The sequence below is a fragment of the Myotis brandtii genome, unplaced genomic scaffold, assembly GCF_000412655.1.
Source record: "Myotis brandtii unplaced genomic scaffold, ASM41265v1 scaffold200, whole genome shotgun sequence".
In the NCBI taxonomy this organism is placed as follows: Eukaryota; Metazoa; Chordata; class Mammalia; order Chiroptera; family Vespertilionidae; genus Myotis; species Myotis brandtii.
The window spans coordinates 2,266,934-2,288,984 of record NW_005357453.1 but is presented as its reverse complement, the minus strand read 5'-3'; the positions used below and the strand labels follow the sequence as shown (position 1 = coordinate 2,288,984).

The 22,051-nt window shown below is 40.9% G+C and overlaps 2 protein-coding genes across 2 annotated transcripts; one reads left to right on the top strand and one right to left on the bottom strand.

Moving 5' to 3' along the window:
- The first annotated feature begins 6 nt into the window (after nucleotides 1-6).
- On the top strand, nucleotides 7-8,170 carry LOC102255377 (zinc finger protein 271). The gene is given in 3 exon segments (XM_005865275.2): nucleotides 7-585; nucleotides 6,200-7,914; nucleotides 7,916-8,170. Coding segments are annotated over 3 exon segments (1,917 nt in total). The 5' UTR covers nucleotides 7-536; the 3' UTR covers nucleotides 8,069-8,170.
- A 3,751-nt stretch (nucleotides 8,171-11,921) lies between these two features.
- Nucleotides 11,922-22,051, bottom strand: ZNF24 (zinc finger protein 24). Its single transcript, XM_005865272.2, has 4 exons — nucleotides 22,036-22,051; nucleotides 20,137-20,642; nucleotides 19,836-19,983; nucleotides 11,922-17,471 (listed from the first exon to the last, which is right to left on the bottom strand). Exons 2-4 carry the CDS (start codon nucleotides 20,554-20,556, stop codon nucleotides 16,933-16,935), a joined length of 1,107 nt encoding a protein of 368 aa, XP_005865334.1. The 5' UTR covers nucleotides 20,557-20,642; nucleotides 22,036-22,051; the 3' UTR covers nucleotides 11,922-16,932.

The following is a 22,051-nucleotide window of genomic DNA, read 5'->3' as shown; positions in this document are numbered from 1 at the left end:
CGAGCTGGGTCGGGCCGTCCTGGCTGGCCCCTGGGTTCCATTGAATGAACACAGGAACCGGGGGTGGGCGGGTCAGAGCGTGGGTGCATCCGCGCGAACCAGAGGACAGAGGGTGATGAGCCGGACCAGGGGTGGGGCTGGGACTAGGCCGGGAAGCGAGGAGCGCGGTGCCTGGTCTTCCCAGCTCTACCTGACGTGGCTGCCATTCACCCCAGTGGGGCTGGAAGGTCGCCGGGCTGGGAACGGGGAATCCAGGTCCCCGAGGGGCAATGCCTGACGCCTTCCTGGGGGAGAGGAAGCTGAGCACATGTAAATAGGTGGTTTTGTTTCCTCCTTTATTTCTTTTGCATCGAGAGGACGTTTTTGGTAGCCCAGTGTCAGGAATTCTGTCTCCGGGCTCCGCAGTGGTTCGCTCCCCAGCCCCGCGGTGGCCAGTTGCCCCCGGGTCTCGGAGCCGGACCTGGACCAGAGAAGCTTCCCGAGGCCATGCTGACGCTCCGGGCGCTCCTGGGGGGCCAGGGGGCCAGTCGCAGCCCATGGAGGTACTGTTCAATTCCGAATCCCAGGACCACCAGCTGCTGTCAGGTGAGAAGCAGTGTGTTCTCTCTCTCTCTCTCTCTCTCTCTCTCTCTCTCTCTGGTTTGGGGGTGGGGGTCACCATTGCTCTATCGGTGTCATCAGTGTGACTGGCATGCTGCATCGCCCACGCGTCACTACCAGCTCTGCAGCGCGAGCACACTCACGTGACGTTCTTGTGAATTCTGGCAATCACATTCTCATAGAACGCCTTCCTCCTTTAAGTCCTCAAATCATCCGTTTTCCCCATTATAGTCACCTTATCACCGATCTGTCAGTATTTGATACTCCCCTTTTAAAATCTTTTCTTTCTTTTTTTTAAATGTATTTTTATTGATTTCAGAGAGGAAGGGTAAAGGAGAGAGAGAGAGAAACATCAATGATGAGAGAGAATCATTGATTGGCTCCCTCTTGCATGCCCTGCAACCCGGGCATGTGCCCTTGGCCGGAATGGAACATGGGACCCTTCAGTCCACAGGGCGACTATCCACTGAGCCAAACCAGTTAGGGCGCAAGTTACTTTATTTTTATGATTCTGTTTCCTCATTAGTATACATACATACTAATTCATGTCTTGGAGGTTCTTTTGAGGATCATGTCTATTACTCCAGAAAAAGGGACCTCAAAACAGTGACCTAAAAGATCAGGCATTTTTAAACCGTGTTATTTCCCTTGGTTTTGTAGGTCATCAGGTTGGGCTGGGTTCAGCTGGGCAGTTTTATTTTCAGGTCTTGCCTGAGATCACTCATGCAGTCGTCTAGTGGCTCAGCTAGGGCAGGACTAAGCCGGTATCAGTGACACATGTTGGCTGTTGGTGCTTTCTGTGGCTTGGGCCATGTACGTATCTCTAGCAAACTAGTCCAGACTCTTTCACAGGGCAGCTAGTTCCAAACTCAGACAGAGGCCAAGTCCTGGGAGGCAAAGCACTTTCTAACCTGTTTGTGTTACATGTGTTAATATGTCATTCACCAAGCAAGTCACATAACCAGTTCCAGAGTCATTGTGGGTGAGAACTACACAAGGATTTAGATACTGGGGGAACAGGATTCAGTGGGGCCCATCCTATATAATAAAAGCCTAATATGCAAAGCAACCGAACAGTGGAACGACCAATGGAATGACTGGTCACTAGGATGTGCACTGACCACCAGGGGGCAAATGCTCAACACAGGAGGTGCCCCCAGCCCGCAGGCCCCAGGCCAGCCAAGGCGGGTGCCAGCGGCACCCCCCTACCCCCGATCGCCCCGCTGGGCCCCTCCAAGGCGGGTGTCAGTGGGGGGCCCCCAATTGCTCCACCAGTCGCCCCAAAGATCGGCTCTGATCGCCAGCCAGGCCTAGGGACCCTACCCATGTACAAGTTTCATGCACCGGGCCTCTAGTTATTACTATAACAAGCACCATAGGCTCTAGCTGAGATCCTATATATAAACCCTGAGAACAGACCTGGCTGGTACTAAGTTCTTTATAAATAGTAGCCCCTGTTATTTTTAGTACGATAATTCTGACCCAAACTTTGTTCAGATGTCCTACAGGGTCTCATTTTCACATCATATTTTGCTGCTGCTTTATTTTGGTCCTCCCATTGCTGCTGTGTTTTTTCTAAGAAATTCAACTTCTATTATCCCTTTCTTTTACTCTAGATCTTCTGCCTCTTTTTAGTTTTGGAGCATCTTTATTTTATTTGTTTTATATTATTTATCCTGTATTTAGAATTTGTCTTTCTTTAAGAATCTGTTCTAAGGCCTCTAGTTCTCATCTTTCCTGAGAATCACTGGGCCTCCTCCTTGAAGTTTTATATAAATTGGTATACATATTGCATCTGTTTGTTTCTCTTAGAGTGCGTATAAAATAACATTTTTAATTATAGTTATATAAAAAAGTGCATTTATAAAATGTAGAAAAACACAAAACAAAGTTTAAATAACCTGCAAATCTATTGATAGTCTCTGCTAACATTTATGTATCCTTCAAATAATTTAACTATTCAACAAATACTTATTGTTGATAAATGCTTATTAGTTAATAAGATCATAGCTTATTATTATTGTCCAAATAATATTATTATTATTGAGAGGGTTTACTCTGTGCCAGGCACTGCTCTAAGTGTGAGGGATATAGCAGTGAACTGAACAGACAAGACTTTGCCCTCAAGGGGCTTACATTCTAGTGGGGAAAACAGGAAATAAATAAATATACAGTATAATATCAGGTAGTAATAGTGGTTATGGAAAAAATAAACCAGATGTATCAGTCAGTATTCTAGCAGAAGACAGTGGGCTCATTCAATTGGGGTAACTCAAAGTTTCATGAAAAAGATGGGCAGGGTCACAGAAATCAACAAGGGATGGAGAACAGCCTGGAGACAAACAATGATGAGCAGTTACTACCTTTAGGTCTTAGTTACAAGGGGAGAGATTGATTACCAGATCCTAGAGTGGGTAGCTATAGGATAGAGCTGCCCAATAGGAGCTGTGGCCTTTGCTAAAAGAAACACAATTACTTCCAATTCCTGGCCCAGGAAGAGGGAAGCCAGGATGTAGGGCAGCGATTCTCAACCTGTGGGTTGCAACCCCTTTGGCAGTCGAACAACCCTTTCACAGGGGTCGCCTAAGACCATCCTGCATATCAGATATTTGCATGACGATTCATAACAGTAGCAACATTACAGTTATGAAGTAGCAACGAAAATAATTTTATGGTTGGGTCACAACATGAGGAACTATATTTAAAGGGCCAGAAGGTTGAGAACCACTCATAGGGTAACCAACTCATCCCAGTTTGCTTAGGATTTAGCACTGAAAGTCCCACATCCTGAGCAGCTCCTCTGTTGGGGGCAAATCAGGAAAATTGGTCACTCTACGATTCTCCTCCCACTTTTGGCTAAATTTAATTGCAAGCCAGAGAGCACAAAACCCCAAGTGAAGCAGTGCATAAACTAATACCCACCTCCTGAGGCACAGAGCAGGGTGAACAGTAGATGTACGGGGGTGAAGGGACAATATCCATCACAGCCCAGCCCTTTTAACCTAAGCCAGTGGTCGGCAAACTCATTAGTCAACAGAGCCAAATATCAACAGGACAACGGTTGAAATTTCTTTTGAGAGCCAAATTTTTTAAACTTAAACTATATAGGTAGGTACATTCAACTTTAAATTCACGGTTTTCGTCTTCCGTTTTTCTTTGCTTCTTCTTTGTAGCCATCTCACTCAAACAGGGCACCTAAAAAATGTTTCATTTTATAATAATAAAGCCACCAACACAAAAGAATTACAATTCTTAAATTGATGACAAAAATACCTATAGGATTTGCAGCTGGTTGGAAAAATACAGGTAACTTTATGCTTCGAGTAGGTACTTTTGTCACCCGCGCGCGATTTGGGGACGCAACTAGCACTAACCACTGCACAATGTGACTGCTGACTGACTGGCTCACTCAACTCCTGCATGAATCGCACGCCTCCCCCGCGGCCCGCCTGCGCCCGACAGACACCGCCCACTTCTTCTAACGCCACTTCTTCAAAATAGACTCACCCAGGCCAAAAACTGACTTCTGCGCATGGGCCATGAAGTTTCAATTGCACTGTACGTGTGCGCCCGCACATGGTATTTTGCAGAAGAGCCACACTCAAGGGGCAAAGAGCCGCATGTGGCTCGCTAGCCGCGGTTTGCCGACCACTGACCTATGCTATCCACCTTTGTCCTTTGTTTAGATTGTTGTGTTCCCAACACAGCAGAAAAACAGTCTTAAGCTGCCATTTCATTGCAGGCTGACATATAATGAAATCATACTTCCACCTGAAACCTAAAACTTCACTGCTACCAGTGCTGTTCATATATATTTTGCTGAATTTATTTTTAAATATTTGATTTTTTGATACAATTTCTCATTGTATACAGAAATACAATTGGTGTTTGTATATTGCTGTAAGAAACTTGTTTACCAGTTCTAATAGCTTTTTTGAGACACTTTAGGATTTTCTATACTATATGTGATTGTGTCATCTGTAAGTAAAGACAGTTTGACTTTGTTCTTTCTTATTTATATGTTTCAATTATTTTTTATATCTTATTGCATTGGCTAGGAATACTGAATAGAAGTTGTACAATGTTGAACAGAAGTGGTAAGAGAGGGTATCTTTGCTTTGCTGCCTTGTTCCTAAAAGAAAAGCATTCATTATTTAACCATTAAGTATAATGTTTTGTGTTGTTTTTCTTTGCTTTTTATTGGAGTAGTTAATTTACATATAACGTAGTTGATGTTTGGATTTAAATGTACCTTCTCCTTATTTGTTTTTATTCATCCCATGTTTGGTTTCTTTAGTCTCCTTTTTTGCCTAATTTTGCATTATCAGGTTTTTGTTTTAAATTTTTCTATTAATTTTATTGATTATACATTCTTTCATTGTTATTTACTAGTTACCTCATAGCAGCTTTTCTTAGATGTGATTCTGTGAGAGAATTTAGCCCAAGTACTCTAAGCATCCATTATAAGTAATATATTGTCTCCCCTATTATGGTATCTATGTATCATTTTGGGGAGAATTAAGAAAATAGTCACTCAAATCATTTTCTTACAGAACCCTGGTTGAAAAATGTTGCCTTCAAAATTACAACATCACATTTAATTTATTGTAATTTATCTTTTTTTAATGTTTTTATTGATTTTCTCTTTTTTGAGAGAGATAGAGAGAGGAAGGGAAAGGGATAGAAACATCGATGAGAAAGAAATATCATCAATTGGTCACCTCCTGCACACACACACCCCCCACCCCCACTGGGAATTGAGCCCGAAACCCAGCATATCCCCTGATCAGGAATCGAACCATGACCTCCTGATTCATAGGTCGACACTCAACCAATGAGCCACCGTAGCCGGCTGTGGTGTGCTTTTTATAGTAAACACCACTTAACACTGGGCTGACAATCAAGAAATTCAATGGAGCTCCTACCATTGTTGAGCAAGGAATGGCCTTCTCAAAAATCAACTCAAAAGAGATTTCTGGCCCCACCTCTTTGACCTTTTCCTAATTTACACTCCTTAGTAAGTAAGTTTTGTCAGTGACTGACCAAAGTTAGCTAACTCAAAAAAGGGCTAATGCATTCTTGGCCAATTTGGTTGGTAATAATAATGACAACAGAGATGGAGGAGTATCGATAGACATTTTTTTTATATATAATTTTGGATTCTGTCTTGACTATTCCTGGGCATGATGCCTCTTTCTTTACCCTAATGATAGCCTCTGACCAGCCTGGTTGGTATACCCTCTCAGTGACAGCCTGGGTGCTGCTGCCTCCCCATCCACCCCCAACTCTTTCACACTGCTTACCTTACAAACGTTCATGAATTGTTTATGTATCAGCTCTAATTTAGTCTAACTTTCCTAGTCGCTGTGATTAGATTTTGGTATTCTCAGATCTCCTGTGACAAACATATACAGATCAAATCTGGTAAGCCACTTCTCTCACTATTGTGGTCCATTACTTCCTGAGTTTTTCTAGTTTCCCTCTCAGAGGGTAATTTTGGGTTTTGCAGCACTCCCATATTGTGATGACATCTGTTTCACCTGAAACTTTCTTACAGTCTAGAGAACACATTCCATTTGAATTTTGTTTATTGTTCTAGATGGTGAGACCAAGACCAAGATTGGAGAGCTGGCTTCAGAGGAAGAAATCATAGCAGAAACTGAACCATTGACTGAAGAGGCTGACAACCCCAGAGACGATGTTCTCCAGGTTTCTGAATGCAGAGAATTCTGTGAATTGGGGGATACATTAAATGAAAAGGATAAGAACCTCTTTAGAAGAAGACAACATAACTGTGATGAATGTGGACAAAGCTTTGCTTGGAGTACAGGCCTCATTAGGCATCAAAGAAGCCATTGGGAGAAACCCTATGAATGTGATAAGTGTGGGAAGGCCTTTAGTGTGAGCTCAGCTCTGGTTCTGCATCAAAGAATTCATACTGGGGAGAAACCCTATCCTTGTCATTGGTGTATTAAAAGTTTCAGTCGGAGCTCAGACCTTATTAAACATCAAAGAGTCCACACTGGTGAAAAACCCTATAAATGTGATGAATGTGGGAAAGCCTTCAGTCAGAGCTCAGATCTTATTATACATCAGAGAATCCACACAGGAGAAAAACCCTATCAGTGCAGTCACTGTCGTAAAAGTTTTAGCCAGCGCTCAGACCTGGTGAAACACCTGAGAATCCATACTGGAGAGAAGCCTTATACATGTAACCAGTGTAACAAACATTTTAGTCAGAGTTCTGATGTTATAAAACATCAAAGAGTCCACACTGGTGAAAAACCATATAAATGTGATGTGTGTGGGAAAGCCTTCAGTCAGAGCTCTGACCTTATTCTGCATCAAAGAATCCATACCGGGGAGAAACCATATCCATGCGATCAGTGTAGCAAAAGTTTCAGTCAGAACTCAGACCTTATTAAACATCGAAGGATCCACACTGGAGAGAAACCCTATAAATGTAATGAATGTGGGAAGGCTTTTAATCAGAGTTCAGTCCTTATTCTGCATCAGAGAATCCACACTGGAGAGAAACCCTACCCGTGTACTCAGTGTAGCAAAACGTTCAGCAGACTTTCAGATCTTATTAACCATCAGCGAATTCACACTGGAGAGAAGCCTTACCCATGTGACCAGTGCAGTAAAATGTTTAGTCGAAGATCAGATCTTGTGAAGCATCATAGGATTCATACGGGTGAGAAACCATATGAATGTGATGAATGTGGGAAAACCTTCAGTCAGAGCTCCAACCTTATTCTACATCAGAGAATCCACACAGGAGAGAAACCCTATCCGTGTAGTAATTGTTCTAAAAGCTTTAGTCGTCGTTCAGACCTTGTTAAACATCAAAGAATCCACACTGGAGAGAAACCATATGCATGTAATCAGTGCAATAAAAGTTTTAGTCAAAGCTCAGACCTCACTAAACATCAGAGAGTGCACTCTGGGGAGAAGCCCTATCATTGCAACAGTTGTGAGAAAGCCTTCAGTCAGAGTTCTGACCTTATTCTTCATCAGAGAATTCACACTGGAGAAAAACCATACCCATGCACACAGTGCAGCAAAAGTTTCAGTCAGAACTCGGACCTTATCAAACACCAGAGAACCCACACCGGGGAGAAACCATACAAATGTAATGAGTGTGGGAAGGCCTTCAGTCAGTGCTCAGCTCTGAGCCTACATCAGAGGATCCACACTGGGGAGAAACCGTATTGGTGTGATCAGTGTGGCAAAAGCTTTAGTCGGCGCTCTGATCTCATTAACCATCAAAGAATCCACAATGATGAAAAGCCATATAGATGTGATACCTTTGGGAAAGCCTTTGGCACATGCACTGATGTTACTGAACATCAGAGAATCCACACTGGGGAGGAACCCCACCCGTGCATTCAGTGCAGCAGAAGTTTTACCCAAATCTCTGAACTTATTGATCATGAGAAAGTCCATTCTGGCCAAGACAATCTAATTGTGACGAATGTGAGAAAACCTTTAGTGTACACACCAACTTTATTCAATACCAGAGACACTATACTGGAAAAAAGCTTATGAATGCTATTGATGATTATGAAAAAGGTTTTAATCAATGCTCAACTCTTGTACTACATTTAGAAGGGAAAAAAAAACCACCCACAGTGGAGAGAAAAACATTGATTCAATTGTTATAATGAAGGTTTAACTCAGAGAAATTCTGAGGAGGAATCTTGTGTGTTGTGGGAAAATGTTCAATGTGAATAAAAATTATACCAAATGTCAGCAACAATGGAAATTTGTATCTGCTATAATGTGAGAAAATCTCTAGTCTTATCAAATACAACCTATGAGAGTTTTAAAAGTATTAAGAACCTTACCAGATATTGTAAAAATCCGTGTTGTGGGTGTGCAATCAGAACTTAGAAATATATTAGTATTATAACCTCTAATCTTTAGTGAGCCCAAATTACCTATCACATATCAGCGAAGTTATTTTAGATAATGTAGGGAAAACTTAAAATTCCTTCCATATTTAATTGGCACTCACTCTGATATCACACTTATCTGCTGACATCTGGAGAGTTCTACCTTATGTTAATGCTAGTTATCATTAAATCCAGTGTATGAACATATGATGCTATTCTGATACTAAATTTATTAACTACACAACTCCAGTGCTCCATTTTCTACAAAAAAAAAAGTTTTTGTGGCCTAGTTTTGGTTTTCCTAGTGAGAAGGAGTTTTTAAGTTCCTGTGATGTACATAGCAAATATGGATTTATTTTGCTTTCAATAATGAAGCCTATAAGCTTTAGTGGTTTGAAATAATTTCTTCAATACTACCATTTAATCACAGCTTAAATATGTGAAACAATAAAAAAATATTTCATATGTCAAAGTATGATGATTTCTCTACTACATTATTTATCTTGTCATCTATAAATTGAACAAAAGTATAGTTAAAGTAATACCCCATGACTAATTTGTGTAGCATATTCTGTTTAAAAATAAAAATACCTTCCCACTGATTTTTTAAGTGGCAACATTCATCAGACATTTGTTGATTTCTGACATGCCTATTAATAATAGGCTGCATATATGCAACGTTTTCTACTGAAAAATAAAGGTTTTTTTTAATTCTAATTGTCTTTCTGGTATTAACTATTTTTTAAAATTATGCTATCATATACTTTGAATATCCTCTATAATTATCTAATTAATATTTCAATCCAATAGGAATTGTCAAATTACTATGTGCAAGGCATTTGTTAAGGCTTTATAGTCTACACAAAGTTTGTATACAAAGGTTTGTGTACTGTCCCAACAAAGCATGTATTATTTAAGGACTGATGTCTATACAGAAAACATATAGCTCAATGTAATCATAAAGGTAAACAAGATACTTACTAGTAGCCCTAGCCAGTTTGGCTCAGCAGATGGAGCGTTGGCCTGCGGACCAAAGGGTCACGGGTTCAATTCTGGTCAAAGGCAGTTACCTTGGTTGCAGGCTCCTCCCCAGCCCAGGCCCTGGTTGGGGCTCGTGCAGGAGGCAACCAACTGATGTGTTTTTCTCACATCGATGTTTCTGTCTTTCCCTTTCTCTTCCACTTTCCCTAAAAATCAATGGAAAAATATTCTCGGTTGAGGATTAACAACAAAAAGATACTTATGAGAGCTCTGAGGAGATAGGGTTCAATTCTGATTGGAAAGCTTTGTGGAGCTCCTGAGACTTGAAGTTTGAAGGATGAGGTAGGGGCATAAAGGCAGGGAGAGAATAGTCAACAAAGGCACAGAAGCAAGGAAGTATAAGAAATGATGTGGAGTGTAGGGCTTAGTCATTAATTCACTCAAACATTCAGTGTCAGGCACTGTACTAAGTGCTGCCGAAGGAAAAAAATAAAAGGTTCCTGCCGTCAAACTTACATGTTATGGAAATAATAACTGGGACATGTACTTAAAAGAATAAGAATAAACTGGAATTAAAAATGAAGTAAAAGAAAAGACAGTTGAGGAGTGTGATAGTAAACAGGCACTTAAACTTCCCAGGGTTTAGTGTCATCTAAAAAGTGTTAGGTGGTGGGAGTAGATACATTTCTGCATTTTGCTCTCAAGACAATGGAAAGCCATTAGGATCTTTGAACCAGGGAATGGCATGCTCACTTCCCTGCTTTATGAAGTCTAAGATAAAGAGGAGGAAAGAGAGCAAAAAGGAAAACTATTTGAAAGTCTGGAAATAAAATCATGAGGCCCAGAAGTAGAGGAGCTTGAAGATACTGACATGATAAGTTGAGAAATAAGTAGGGAGACAAGTATACAATCAATTATTGTCTGTTCTTTGGAGAATTTTTAAAAAGTGAAAAAGAAAAATAGGGTAATCTATTTTATATTGAAGTTTAGCAATCTCTCTAGAGTGAAATGTTAAAAGCCAACTGTTTACTACACATTTCTCCTGTGTCCTACTGGTAAACTTATGTTCATGAATTTAACATATATCCAATGATGTTGTCCTCCTCAATTCCCTATCCTGGTGAATTGCTCTACTAAACATTCTTGCTATCCAGATAAAATAACATAGCTATCCTACACTCCTCATCCTCCCTGTTTTCTAAATATATTAGTCCAGAAAAATGAGTACATACCAGCATGGAGACTGAGAAGCATCCGTGAGGTAAGAAAAAACCAAAGTGTTGTTCTTTAAGCTAAAGGAAATTGTCTATTATGCAAATATTGCTGATGGCTCAAGCAATATCCCTAATAAATGAGTATTAGAATCAGCAGGATAGAGATCAGCAAAATTGACTAGAACTTTTTACATAAATTTGTATGATATAATGTCACACCTCTCATTCCTGATATTTTTTTTTCCCCCTGATCAGTCTGGCTAGCTTATCAGTTAGATTAATCTTTTTTAAAAAACTAGCTTTTTTATTTCTAAACCTTTTCTATTATTATATTACCTTCAAAAATGTGTAAAATTTTTTTTGAAACTTCAAAGAAACAAGACACTTTGTTCTCTTCTCAGCAACTAATCATGTTGCTTCTTTCCTCATTCAAAGTTCAATAATAGTCCCACCACTGGCTAGCCAGGTCTCCCAGGATCTGGCCCTGCCCATAACCCTCACCCCACTTTTCTCTCTGGCCTCATCCACTACCTCCCCCCAAGTTCATTCTGCTAGAGACACACTGGCCTCCTTGCTGTTTCCTGAACAAATGACGCACTGTTCCCACATCAAGTCCTTGGTACCGTGTTCACATGCCTGGAACATCTTTCCTCGGGTCCACTTGCTTTCTTATCCTCACTGGTCTTTCATCGGCTCTCGTGTTCTCAGTGAACCCTTCCCTGAACGACCTTCCTACATGGCAGTCCTTTCCGCCTGGATTTTCGTATCCCTCTTTCCGGATTTATTTTCTCCTTATTCACCAAGACAGAAAATGTTTTTTGGTGTTTTTTCTTTTTACTGCCACATGTAGTCTCCACACACAAGGGCAACAAATGTAAACCCCAGAAGTCTTGGGCTTGAGCAATTTCAAATCCACAGGCCTGAGAATCAAATGAGGGCCCCCAAGAACCATGGGCGGGGGATGGAGGTCATGGGGAGGGACTCCTAGGGTCACATACAGAAAACACTTGAGGGGAATGCCCCTAGAATAATGGCTGCAGCATAGACAGCAGCGTCATCCCTTCTCAGTCCTGGAATGAAGGATAGGAAGAGAGATTCCTGAAGATATGACCATGTGAAAAGCTTTTCATCCACAGACATTCCCAACATCAACGTTCAGTTATTACTGGTACGTAAAGTATATGTGTGTGGTGTGTGGTATAGAGAGTGCAGTAACAAATGGCAGAGGTTGACAGAGGCCAAATCATGGAAGGCCATGCTAATTTTATTAACCTATATAGTGCATAAAGTGTAAGTCTAGAATTTAAAATTACAGAGGTTTCTACAAATCAATAAGAAAATACAAATAACCTATATTAATCAGGACAGAAACCCAATTCAATTATCTTAAACAGGAAAGGGACTTTATTGGCTCACAAAACGTTAAAGTCCGGAGGTAGGGCAGGCTTTAGGCACAGCTGGATCGAGGGCCTCCAGAAAAATGACATCAGAACTCAGTTCTCTGTCCTTTCTGCTAGCCTCTGAGCTTCTCCTCACTCTCCCCACATGGTACACACAGTCCTTAGTTCCTGGGATCTCCGTGAGCCGTGTTGCCAATCGTTTCCGCAGTTTGCTGAGAGCTCTCTGTAGCCTGGCTTGAGTTACACACCTATGCTTTCATCACTGCAGCTACGGTAAGGAGCTGCAGAACTCAGGGAGGCCAGGCCTGGTCATGTGTTCAGCTAAGCCATAGGGAATGGGTTCCCCGCAATAAATAAGGGCTCTGTTACCAGAAGATGGGAAAAGAGATGCTGTACAAACAAAAACAACATACACCCACACATAACCCAATTGGAAAGCAGGTAGAGGATGTGAACAAACAATCCATGGTAAAACTATAAATGGCCAATAAACATGAAAATAACCTCAACCTTATCATTAATCAGGGAAATATAATTAAAGATTTTTTGTTGTTGTTGTTCAGATAAAATAAGTGCAGGTAAGGCCATATGGGGAAATGAGCATTTTCCCTACAGTTGGTAAAATATAAAGTTATGAAGGCCTTTAGGAAGGCTAAGGTGAGCCTATCAGGGAATGCACCGCTGATGTAATAATCCACCTTAGACAACGCCATCCTAAAGGAATATTCACACACATGCACAAAGATATATGAAAAAAGATTTACTTTGGCAATGTAAGAGCAGGAGAAAAAAATACCTTCAGTCATGGTATTTTCATAATATTGAATCCTATTCAACCATTGAAGAAATTTAAAGACCTCAGGAATAGGTTTTTTGAGACCAAAAAAAGGCAAGCTGTAGAACAGTACATATATGATCCTGTTTATGTAAAAATAGCTTTTATATGCTTATGTACATTCAAATGGAGATGTATGGAAAGGGGACTAGATAGATGTATACTAAACTCTGGGAAGTGGAATGTGATTGAAGTGCTGGAGAAAGTCTTTGTTCTTATACCTGTATCATTTATGCTTTATACATTGAGCTAGTAGTCATTTATACTTTCATAATTTTAAAAAAAGAAACATGGGCAAACACAATTTATAACAGGAAATGCAAATGGCCAATAAACATAGGAAGAAATGTTCCTCATTAATTATCAAAGGAAGGAAATACATTTTGCCTATCAGATTGGTGTGGGTGCCCACAGGCACTCTTATTATTGTAAACTGCTGTAAATTGGTAATCTTTTGGGTGGCATCTCTTAAAATGCTGAATGTGCACATTCTCTGACCCAAAAAATCCACTTGTATTTATCCTACAGAAATACCCACACAAGCAGCAAAATATATGCACAAGGATCTTAACCATACCTTTATGTATAATAATTTAAAAAAAGAACGAAATTATCCAGGGGTTGATTAAATAAATAACAGTATATTCATGCAATGGAACAGTATTTGTAGCCATGAAAAACAATGTCTATATCAAATTGGGAAGGAGGGGAGACAAATTTCAGAGCAGTACATGTAAAATGGGGATATGTACCTACCTCATATGGTTGCTGTGAGGATTAAGAGTTAATCCATGGTAAAGCACTTCAAAACAGTGCCTTTATAGGAACCACAAGTGTCGGCTATGAACACATTTTTGCTTAAACTTGTATATGCCTAAGTCTGGAAGAATAACAGACCAAGTAATTATTACTTCTGAGTAAGACTATGAGAAAGAATGTTCTTTTTCACTTCATATTCTGTACTATAAAAAATCTTAATGAGTGAATTTAATAGTTTTCATATTTGTTAACTATAAAAGATAAAAACCTCTGAACCATAAAAGATAAAATCTAAAATCAAGGTTTAACAGCCACTGTTCATGGCATTGTGGAAAAATTGATGTCTGTGAAGTTCACAGAACTAGATTTGAGTGTTAGCTCTACTTGGCCACATGCAAGTCACATGATCTCTGAATCCTGCTGTTTAGTCTACAAATCTAAGTGCGACAGGGAGTGTCTAATCTGATGCCTAGCATGCAGATTATTTCAATACATATAATCGTCCCTTCAACCTACATTAATGCAGTAGACATACTGCTAAATGATCAAGTGCCAACTGGGTGTGAATGTAGGGAGCTTAACCTCCAAGAAACCCAGAATTTACCAGTAATGAGCAAATGCTCAGTGGCTATTGGGTGTCAGCAGTCTGCATGCCATTAACACTGACTGCTTGTTTGCTAACCAAAAGTTGCCACTGCTTGACAACTGCCAGATCACCATTTCATCAGAGGCTGCGCAGCCCCAGAATTGCTATGATTATCTTCGTGGGTATAGATAAATGTATAGATAAAATCATAAATCACTCAATAGTTATTTTAGGTCGATTTATCCATTGGGGATATACCCTAATCAGAAACAGCAAGTACACCAACCACTTTCTTTTCCTGTGGACCATCACCCAGTCTTTTTGGATCCAGCCATTTCCCCACTGAGCCCTGCCGTAGCCTCAGAATGTTTTCTAAACAACCCATGGCTATGAGCTGGCAAGACAAACACTTAATTGCCAACTCTAACACTACTCTGTCTAAGCTCTCACATTATACCAAACATCTTTGGCCTTTAAGACAAATCTACCACTGAAGCTTCTTGGTATACAGAAAAGATATAAAATCGAAAAAAGCATGAAATGTCAACCACTGAGAGCTTGACCCCTTCTTACCTACTCTGATATTAAGAATCCTGTCATCCTAGCAGAATTCCAAATATGCCACCTCAAAGCCTACTTGGAAAGAAACCAGTTATCAATCAATCAATCAATCAATCTATCAACTCAAGATCACTGCATCTTAGAGCAGAGGAGTCCATACCTTTATTGGACATTGACATGTTTCCTCTCAGCTACAGAAAAAAAGACCCAAAGTCCCTACATTTTCTTGTATAACTTAAAATACATTATATCATTACTACATATTTATAGTTCAATAAACCTTAATCTATAAAGCACATTTCTTATAATTATCAGAAAACCTATAAACAAGCCCCATTCTGCCTCGCTTCTCCACCAGCTGGCCTTGCATGTATTACTATGCTTTTTAATAGGCTCATGCAAATTTTACCTTCCATTTTTAAAATTTAATCCAAGCACCAGTTGTAACCAAAATCTCTGGAACTATGAAATATTTATTCAAATGGGTCATTTTCCACACAATGATGCCCACTATAAGAAAGCCTGTTCTCATTTTCTATATTTTAACTTCCAGAGTTTTCCACTGAACAGTAGAACCACAGTACTTCAGATTCTCAGCCAAGGAGTATATAACCTTACTACTACAATGCATTACTTTCATACATTTATAAAAATGTGTTAAGACTTAAAACTTTTAAAAAATAGTTCAATCAATTCTGATAGTTAATAAACTAGTTGTTAATAACCTAGTCGTTTACTTTTTAAATAGAACAATCCATTCAACTTAACATGTAAGTACAACCTCAATGCTAATAGAGATTGATTAGTTTTATAAAACCTCCAAACTGTGATAGAATTTTAGACTCACCTCTGAGGAATGCTGGAGATGGTTAGGGTTAGCAGTTTGAGCTGTCTTCCTTTCCCCCAAATATAGCACCCTGGTAAGAGAACTATGGCTCCCCCAGGACTGCTCAGAAGGGGGCCAGAGGCTAACTCACAAGAAACCGCTTTGTACCAGTTCCCCGATAATATACAGTGGAAGAATCGCCTACCTACTGATGGTAGGGCTACAGTACCCAGCACAGTGCCTTGTCGGTAGAAAATGTTGAATGGATGAATGCGTGGCTGCTTTGTTAGCCTGGTGTTCAACCCTTTTTTACCAAAAAAATAAAATAACAAACCTGATACTTGTTACCCACCTGGTCAGGGATTTTTTCTATCCTTAACAAAAACGAAGGCAAAATAATAATGAATTGGATCTTCTAAAAGCCAAGATGGACTATTACCTTCACATTTGCCCTTCAACACTGTCATTGACTGCAAATTCTCTAGTGTTTTTTCTACTTTCATAGTTTATGATTCTTGTTTAGACTGTCCACTTTCTAATGATACAGAGAACATTATTTTCATTAGTGGGATGCCTCCAAGTTACAGACAGGATGCAGCATTTTTATTTTCCTACAGGCAGATAATTACATCTAGATAAATTCTTGATACATTTCAATTCTTGGGATCCAAATATTTTTACATCTTTCCCAATCTAGGCGTCCCATTCACTTTTTGATGTTTTATCACCATCACTTCTAATTTTACTTTGAAGCTTTAGTCACCTTTTATCTTCTATTTTCTGAAATGCATATCCAAATTGGGTAAAAACAAAAAACAAAAAACAGAAGAGTAAATTTTGAAAAGATGGTTTCGGTTTTCAGACTTCATAATCCCTATCTTGCCCTTTAATGTAGAAGGGAAGGGAATGTATCCTTGCAAAGAAGATTCCATGATCAACACAAAACTAATGTGTTTGTCTACAAAAGAAAATTGTAAGAGACAAAGAATCAAGTAGATCATTATTTGGAAAAAGATAGTAAGAATATAAACATCACATGAAAGATTCAGGCATTCACATGTAAATTAAGTTTAAAATTTCAGTTTCTAGGCAGGTATGACACCATTTCTTTCAAAACAAACTGATAATGTTGAGTGACAATGTTCTACATTTCCCAGTGGATTTTCTAACATTCTTATAGGGAGACCAAACTGTATCATTATGTATCATTCCATGTTTTTGTCTTCATTTCTGAAGAAATAGACCTGAGTGCTGACTTTCATTTTTAATTTCTTAAACTTTCACAACATTCAGCAGTTTTTCTGCATTGTGTCTTCGCTGATGTCTGAAAAGATTTGAGCTTTGACTATAGGATTTCCCACACTGAACACATTCGTAAGGTTTCTCCCCAGTATGGATTCTCTGATGATTAATAAGCCCAGAATTCTGGCTAAAGGCTTTTCCGCATTCAAGACATTTGTAAGGTTTTTCCCCAGTGTGGACTCTCTGGTGTTGCACAAGGATGGAACTTCTGCTGAATGCCTTCCCACATTCAACACATCCATAGGGTTTCTCTCCACTGTGGATCCTTTGATGAAGAATAAGGGCTGAGCCCTGACTGAAGTGTTTTCCACACTCATCACATATATGTTGTTTCTTTCTCGAAGGATTTCTCTTTCTTTCAAACCTGCCCTTAGGGAAACAGGCTTCTCCGTATTTAAAAATCTGAGGAACCCCCACACTGAGCGTGCCAGGAACTTCATGAGATTCCACTGCTGAAGGAATCTCGTGCTTTGGAGCTAACGCTCCATTTTCAGTCCTAGCATCATCATCTGAAACAAACAGAAAATGTAAATATCACTCATTTCCTATTCTGGGAGAAAGGAACCCAAAGGAAAAAAAAATAATGAATTTAAAGTAAATAAATAGCTTCCATTCATCTATAAACAATATTGTGAAAGCTGATGCTAAGGTTGCCACTCTCAAAAGAGAAAAATATGAAATGACTGATTGTGAGGCTAATCAGGTAAATAACATAATGAGGGATTAAACAGTTAAATCTGAACAGAAGTAGGAACAGGCTAGTGGGTTATAAATGGTAATGAGGGGGGGGAAAAAAGAACAGAAAGATGGTAGATTTTAAGACATTCAGGAGAGAGTGACACAACTAGGTCTGGATGGAACTTTGTAAGAACAAAAATAAAATAAGGCTGGCCATTAGAAAAGCATTATAATATCCTTTTGCTTTGAAAAAGGGAGAAATTACCTCAATACAATGGTATAAAAAATAAGCAATCAGTTAGAAAGCAGCTATTTCTGAAATGAGCAAGACAAGACAGGTCACAGCCAAGATTAGAACACAGGAGTCCTGACAGGGCTGAAGATGAGCTGGGAGCATCCTGTGTTAGTTCAGGTTGACACTCACAAATGCAACACGCCCTATAAATGCAAGTTTTCCTGTGAAGAACGCTGCCCTACTTGGTATTTCTCAGTATCTAGATGAGTCTTTCTTAGCCTCAGACAGATGTGCCTAGTGAAAGAACAGCCTAAATTATCAGCATGAGGTACCATCACATCTGCAGGCAGCTATTCGAGCAAGTTTCATTTACAACTTTCCTGATACACACACCCCAATAAACAAATGTTTTTAATTATTTAAAAATATATAAAATTTACAAGAAAAACAAAAGACTTTCCTGAAACTTGAAAAGTCAAGACGGTTACTACAGGGTGAGCAGCAGCACTCGGAAAGGTCCATAATGAATGACTGAGAAAGGGATAAAGTCAGGAGAAAAGGCTGACAAGGAGAGACTGAGAGGGTCTCTTGGACTCTTGGAGAGCAGAGGAGTGTACAGGTTACGTGGAGACAAATGGCACAGTAAGAAGAAAGTTCTCAAGTGAGGTAAAGACTAGATTGCTGAAATGAGGAATTAAAGAGATGAAAAGTATCCTAAAACTCAGGCAGGGGAGAAGTTTTCTACCCAAGAAAATGCCACCTCCAAGCCAATGATAATGGTTTGCAAACTGTATTGCACAGAACAATGTCCAGATTCCCAGCATACTTCAGCCCCACACCCGAAGTTCTGAATCGGAAAAATACATCTAGTAGTTTGAGGGATAAACTGGGTGGTATCAAAGTATACAAACAAGAATGTGGCATTAATTATAAAAAATATTGGGAAGGACTAATTTAATTTTTCTGTATTTAAAAGCTTATTATAGCCCTAGCCAGTTTGGCTCAACGGATAGAGCATCAGCCTACGGACTGAAGGGTCCCAGGTTCCGATTCCGGTCAAGGGCACATGCCCTGGTTGCGGGCTCGATCCCCAGTTGGGGGCGTGCAGGAGGCAGCCAATCAATGATTCTCTTTCATCATTGATGTTTCAATCTTTCCCTCTCCCTTCCTCTCAAAAATAATTTTAAAAAAAAAGAAGCTTCTTATAAAGCCGATCAATGATTCTCTTTCATCAGTGATGTTTCAATCTTTCCCTCTCCCTTCCTCTCTGTAATAATTAAAAAAAAAAAAAAGCTTCTTATAGCTAGAAAGCCCATTTTTGCATGAATACTTAGAGAAGATGAAGAGCTTTATCAAAATATCATTTTTACAAAAAAAAGAACCTTAGAAAAAAATGACTCTGGATAGGATGTTGAAAAAATAGGCGAAAATTTAGAAAGACCAGTAATAAACAACAAATAAACAGACCTGAAGAGGCCTCAGGTACGTTTACTGTACCAATCAGATGAGGCAGGAGACTGAACAGACATGGAACAGACGACCAATATGCACTATTGCATGCACAATGCACAGGGACCTGGGCTCTAGGCAGGCGCTGGCTCAGAGTGAGCAGACGCCAGCCAGCCTGAAACGGGCCGGCCACCCAGGAGGCGAAAGAGAAGAAAAGGCTGATAGTGATGTCTAGGAATAAAAGACCTGCGCTCAGCAAACTGTTATGAGAAAAGAACCAAGCTACAGGGTGTCCAGTCTGTGATGTCTAGGAATAAAAGACCTGCGCTCAGCAAACTAACGGTTATGAGAAAAGAACCAAGCTACAGGGTGCCCAGTCTAAGAACGAACACGAACACACACACACACACACACACACACACACACACACACAAAAGAGTAATAAGCAAAGGGTTCTAGACAGAAGCCCCCTACTGTCTCACCCTCCACCCCAGGGAAGCCTGGTCCTCACCGCAGTGCCTGAGGGAGTGCAGCTCCCAGGACGCCCACTTGAGCTGGTTTTCCACAGCATCGAGCTCCGAACTCGGTAATCCCTGCGCTTCTTCTTGAGATGCAATCTCCTCTACCAGCACCTCCCGCTTCCGCCGGCAGAGAGAAACCTGCGAATAAGATTGGGGTCAGTTGACACGGAGTTTAATGCGAATCGGAACTCACGGGACATGAGATACTGCATTGAGTGGAGGTAACTCAGCAGTTCTGCCTACTGGTGGGCCAGGGCCTCGGACCCAGGAGAGCGGCACAAGCAGGCTCACCGGCTGTCCAGGGTCATCCAGTTCACTCTCTAAATCCTCCAGCACCGCCACTGCCTCCTCTCCATTCTCTGGGTGATGCTCGCGAACCCAAGTCTGCAGCTCCTTGGGGAGGATGGCCACAAACTGCTCCAGCACGACCAGCTCCAGGATTTGTTCCTTCGTGTGTGTCTCGGGCCTGAGCCACAGGCGGCAAAGTTCTCGAAGCTGGCTGACAGCCTCGCGGGGCCCCGGGGAGTCCTGGTAGCCGAACTTCCGGAACCGCTGTCGGAAGACCTCCGGGTCGGGGAGATGGCTCCAGGGGATGCTCGATCCCTCTTCACCATCAGGATCCTCCTCCAACTTCACTCTCAGGATTTTGTCCTCCTCTTCTGGAGTTGGGATGATAAGTATCGAATCTTCTTCCCCTGACTGTGTAGACATCCTGATTTTAATGCTTCACAAAGAGACAATCGAGGCAGGCAGAATAGAGGCCTCAGGGAGATACCTCGTTTTCTTCACAGGCAATCCTAAGACACAAAAAATTAACAACGTAAACGACCAACTATCCTAAGAATTTGGATACGTGTTGATAAAGGAAGTAAAAACATTTCTTTTTACTGAATTAAAAATTCCAATCAATAAACTATACCAGAAGTTGGCAAACTACAGCTCATAGTCAAATCTGGCCTGCGGCCCATTTTTGTACACTTGTATTAAGAATAGTTTTCACTTTTTTTTTTTTAACCCTCACCTGAGGATATTTCTTCCATTGATTTCTAGAGAGAGTGGAAGGGCAATGCCCCAGCTGAGAGAGAGAGAGAGAGAGAGAGAGAGAGAGGGAGGAAGGAGAGAAACATTGACATTGACCTAAGAGAGACACATCGATTGGTTGCCTTCTGCACGTGCCCCCACAGGGTCAAACCCTCCACCCTTGGGTTCGCAGGCCAATGCTTCAACCACTGAGCTAAGCCGGCCAGGGCAGTTTTCACATGGTTGAAAAATCTCAAAAGAATACTTCGTGACATGTGAAAACGATAGAAAATGAAAACATCTGTCCCTAAATAATTTTATTTGTTCACAGTTCACGCTACAATGGCAGAGACGCATTGTTGCCACAGAGACCAGATGGCCTGAAAAACCGAGCATTTACTACCTGGCCTTGTAGTGTTTCCTAAATGCACCTGATCCTGAGACACTTTATTTGCAATTGAAGACTGGTGTTCCCTCCCACACTTAGGGCAACTCAAAAGCGAGGATATGCTTAAGAAAAAAAAACATTTTAAGGCAGAATCTGTTACGTTAAAAAGTATTTTTAAAATGTTTAAGAACCCCCTACCCTTAAAATAAACTGAAGAGTTAATTGTTCACTTGCTCAGGAACAGATAACGTAATATTGGGGAAAAAAAAAAAAAAAGCAGCCTCCAGTGCACACGATGCAAGCATTACTCAGTCACCCACACACCGTGACTGTTTAAATCTGCGACAGGCTTTAACCACAACCAATTCCATTCCGCACCGGGGGACTGTTTTCCCAGCTTCGACCTTCGGGGAGGCCCGGCGCTGTTCCCGACCATTCCCCGGGCACCTGCACAGTCATGCCCACGCCGCTGGGGACCGCACGTCTTAGAAACGCCTCTACTCGGGGCCCGGGGTCTGAAAACCGGTCGTGTCGGAAACCGACTGGAACCCCATCAAGATGAAGACCAGGAGCAGAAAAGACCTCATCAGACACGTGACACCCGGGAGTGTAATTCGCTCCTCTGGAGTGTGGTCTAGAAACAGGGTTTTAGCAGCACGTCGTCCCTGCCGACTCCTTCTTCCCTAGCAGTGGCTGCAGACTCCTATCCACACGGGATTTCTCTTCCTGAATTCTCACGGGAGGTGCGGGGAGGGCAGCCCGCGGTCCGATGATCGCCCTACCTGATCCCGCCGAGTG

Excerpts from the sequence above, each read along its gene's own strand:
- ZNF24 (XM_005865272.2), bottom strand. The coding sequence starts at position 20,556 with ATGTCTACACAGTCAGGGGAAGAAGATTCGATACTTATCATCCCAACT. Across the intron at positions 19,984-20,136 it reads TGGATGACCCTGGACAGCCG|GTTTCTCTCTGCCGGCGGAA; the intron begins GTGAGCCTGCTT and ends TCTTATTCGCAG. Across the intron at positions 17,472-19,835 it reads GCACTCCCTCAGGCACTGCG|ATGATGATGCTAGGACTGAA; the intron begins GTGAGGACCAGG and ends TGTTTGTTTCAG.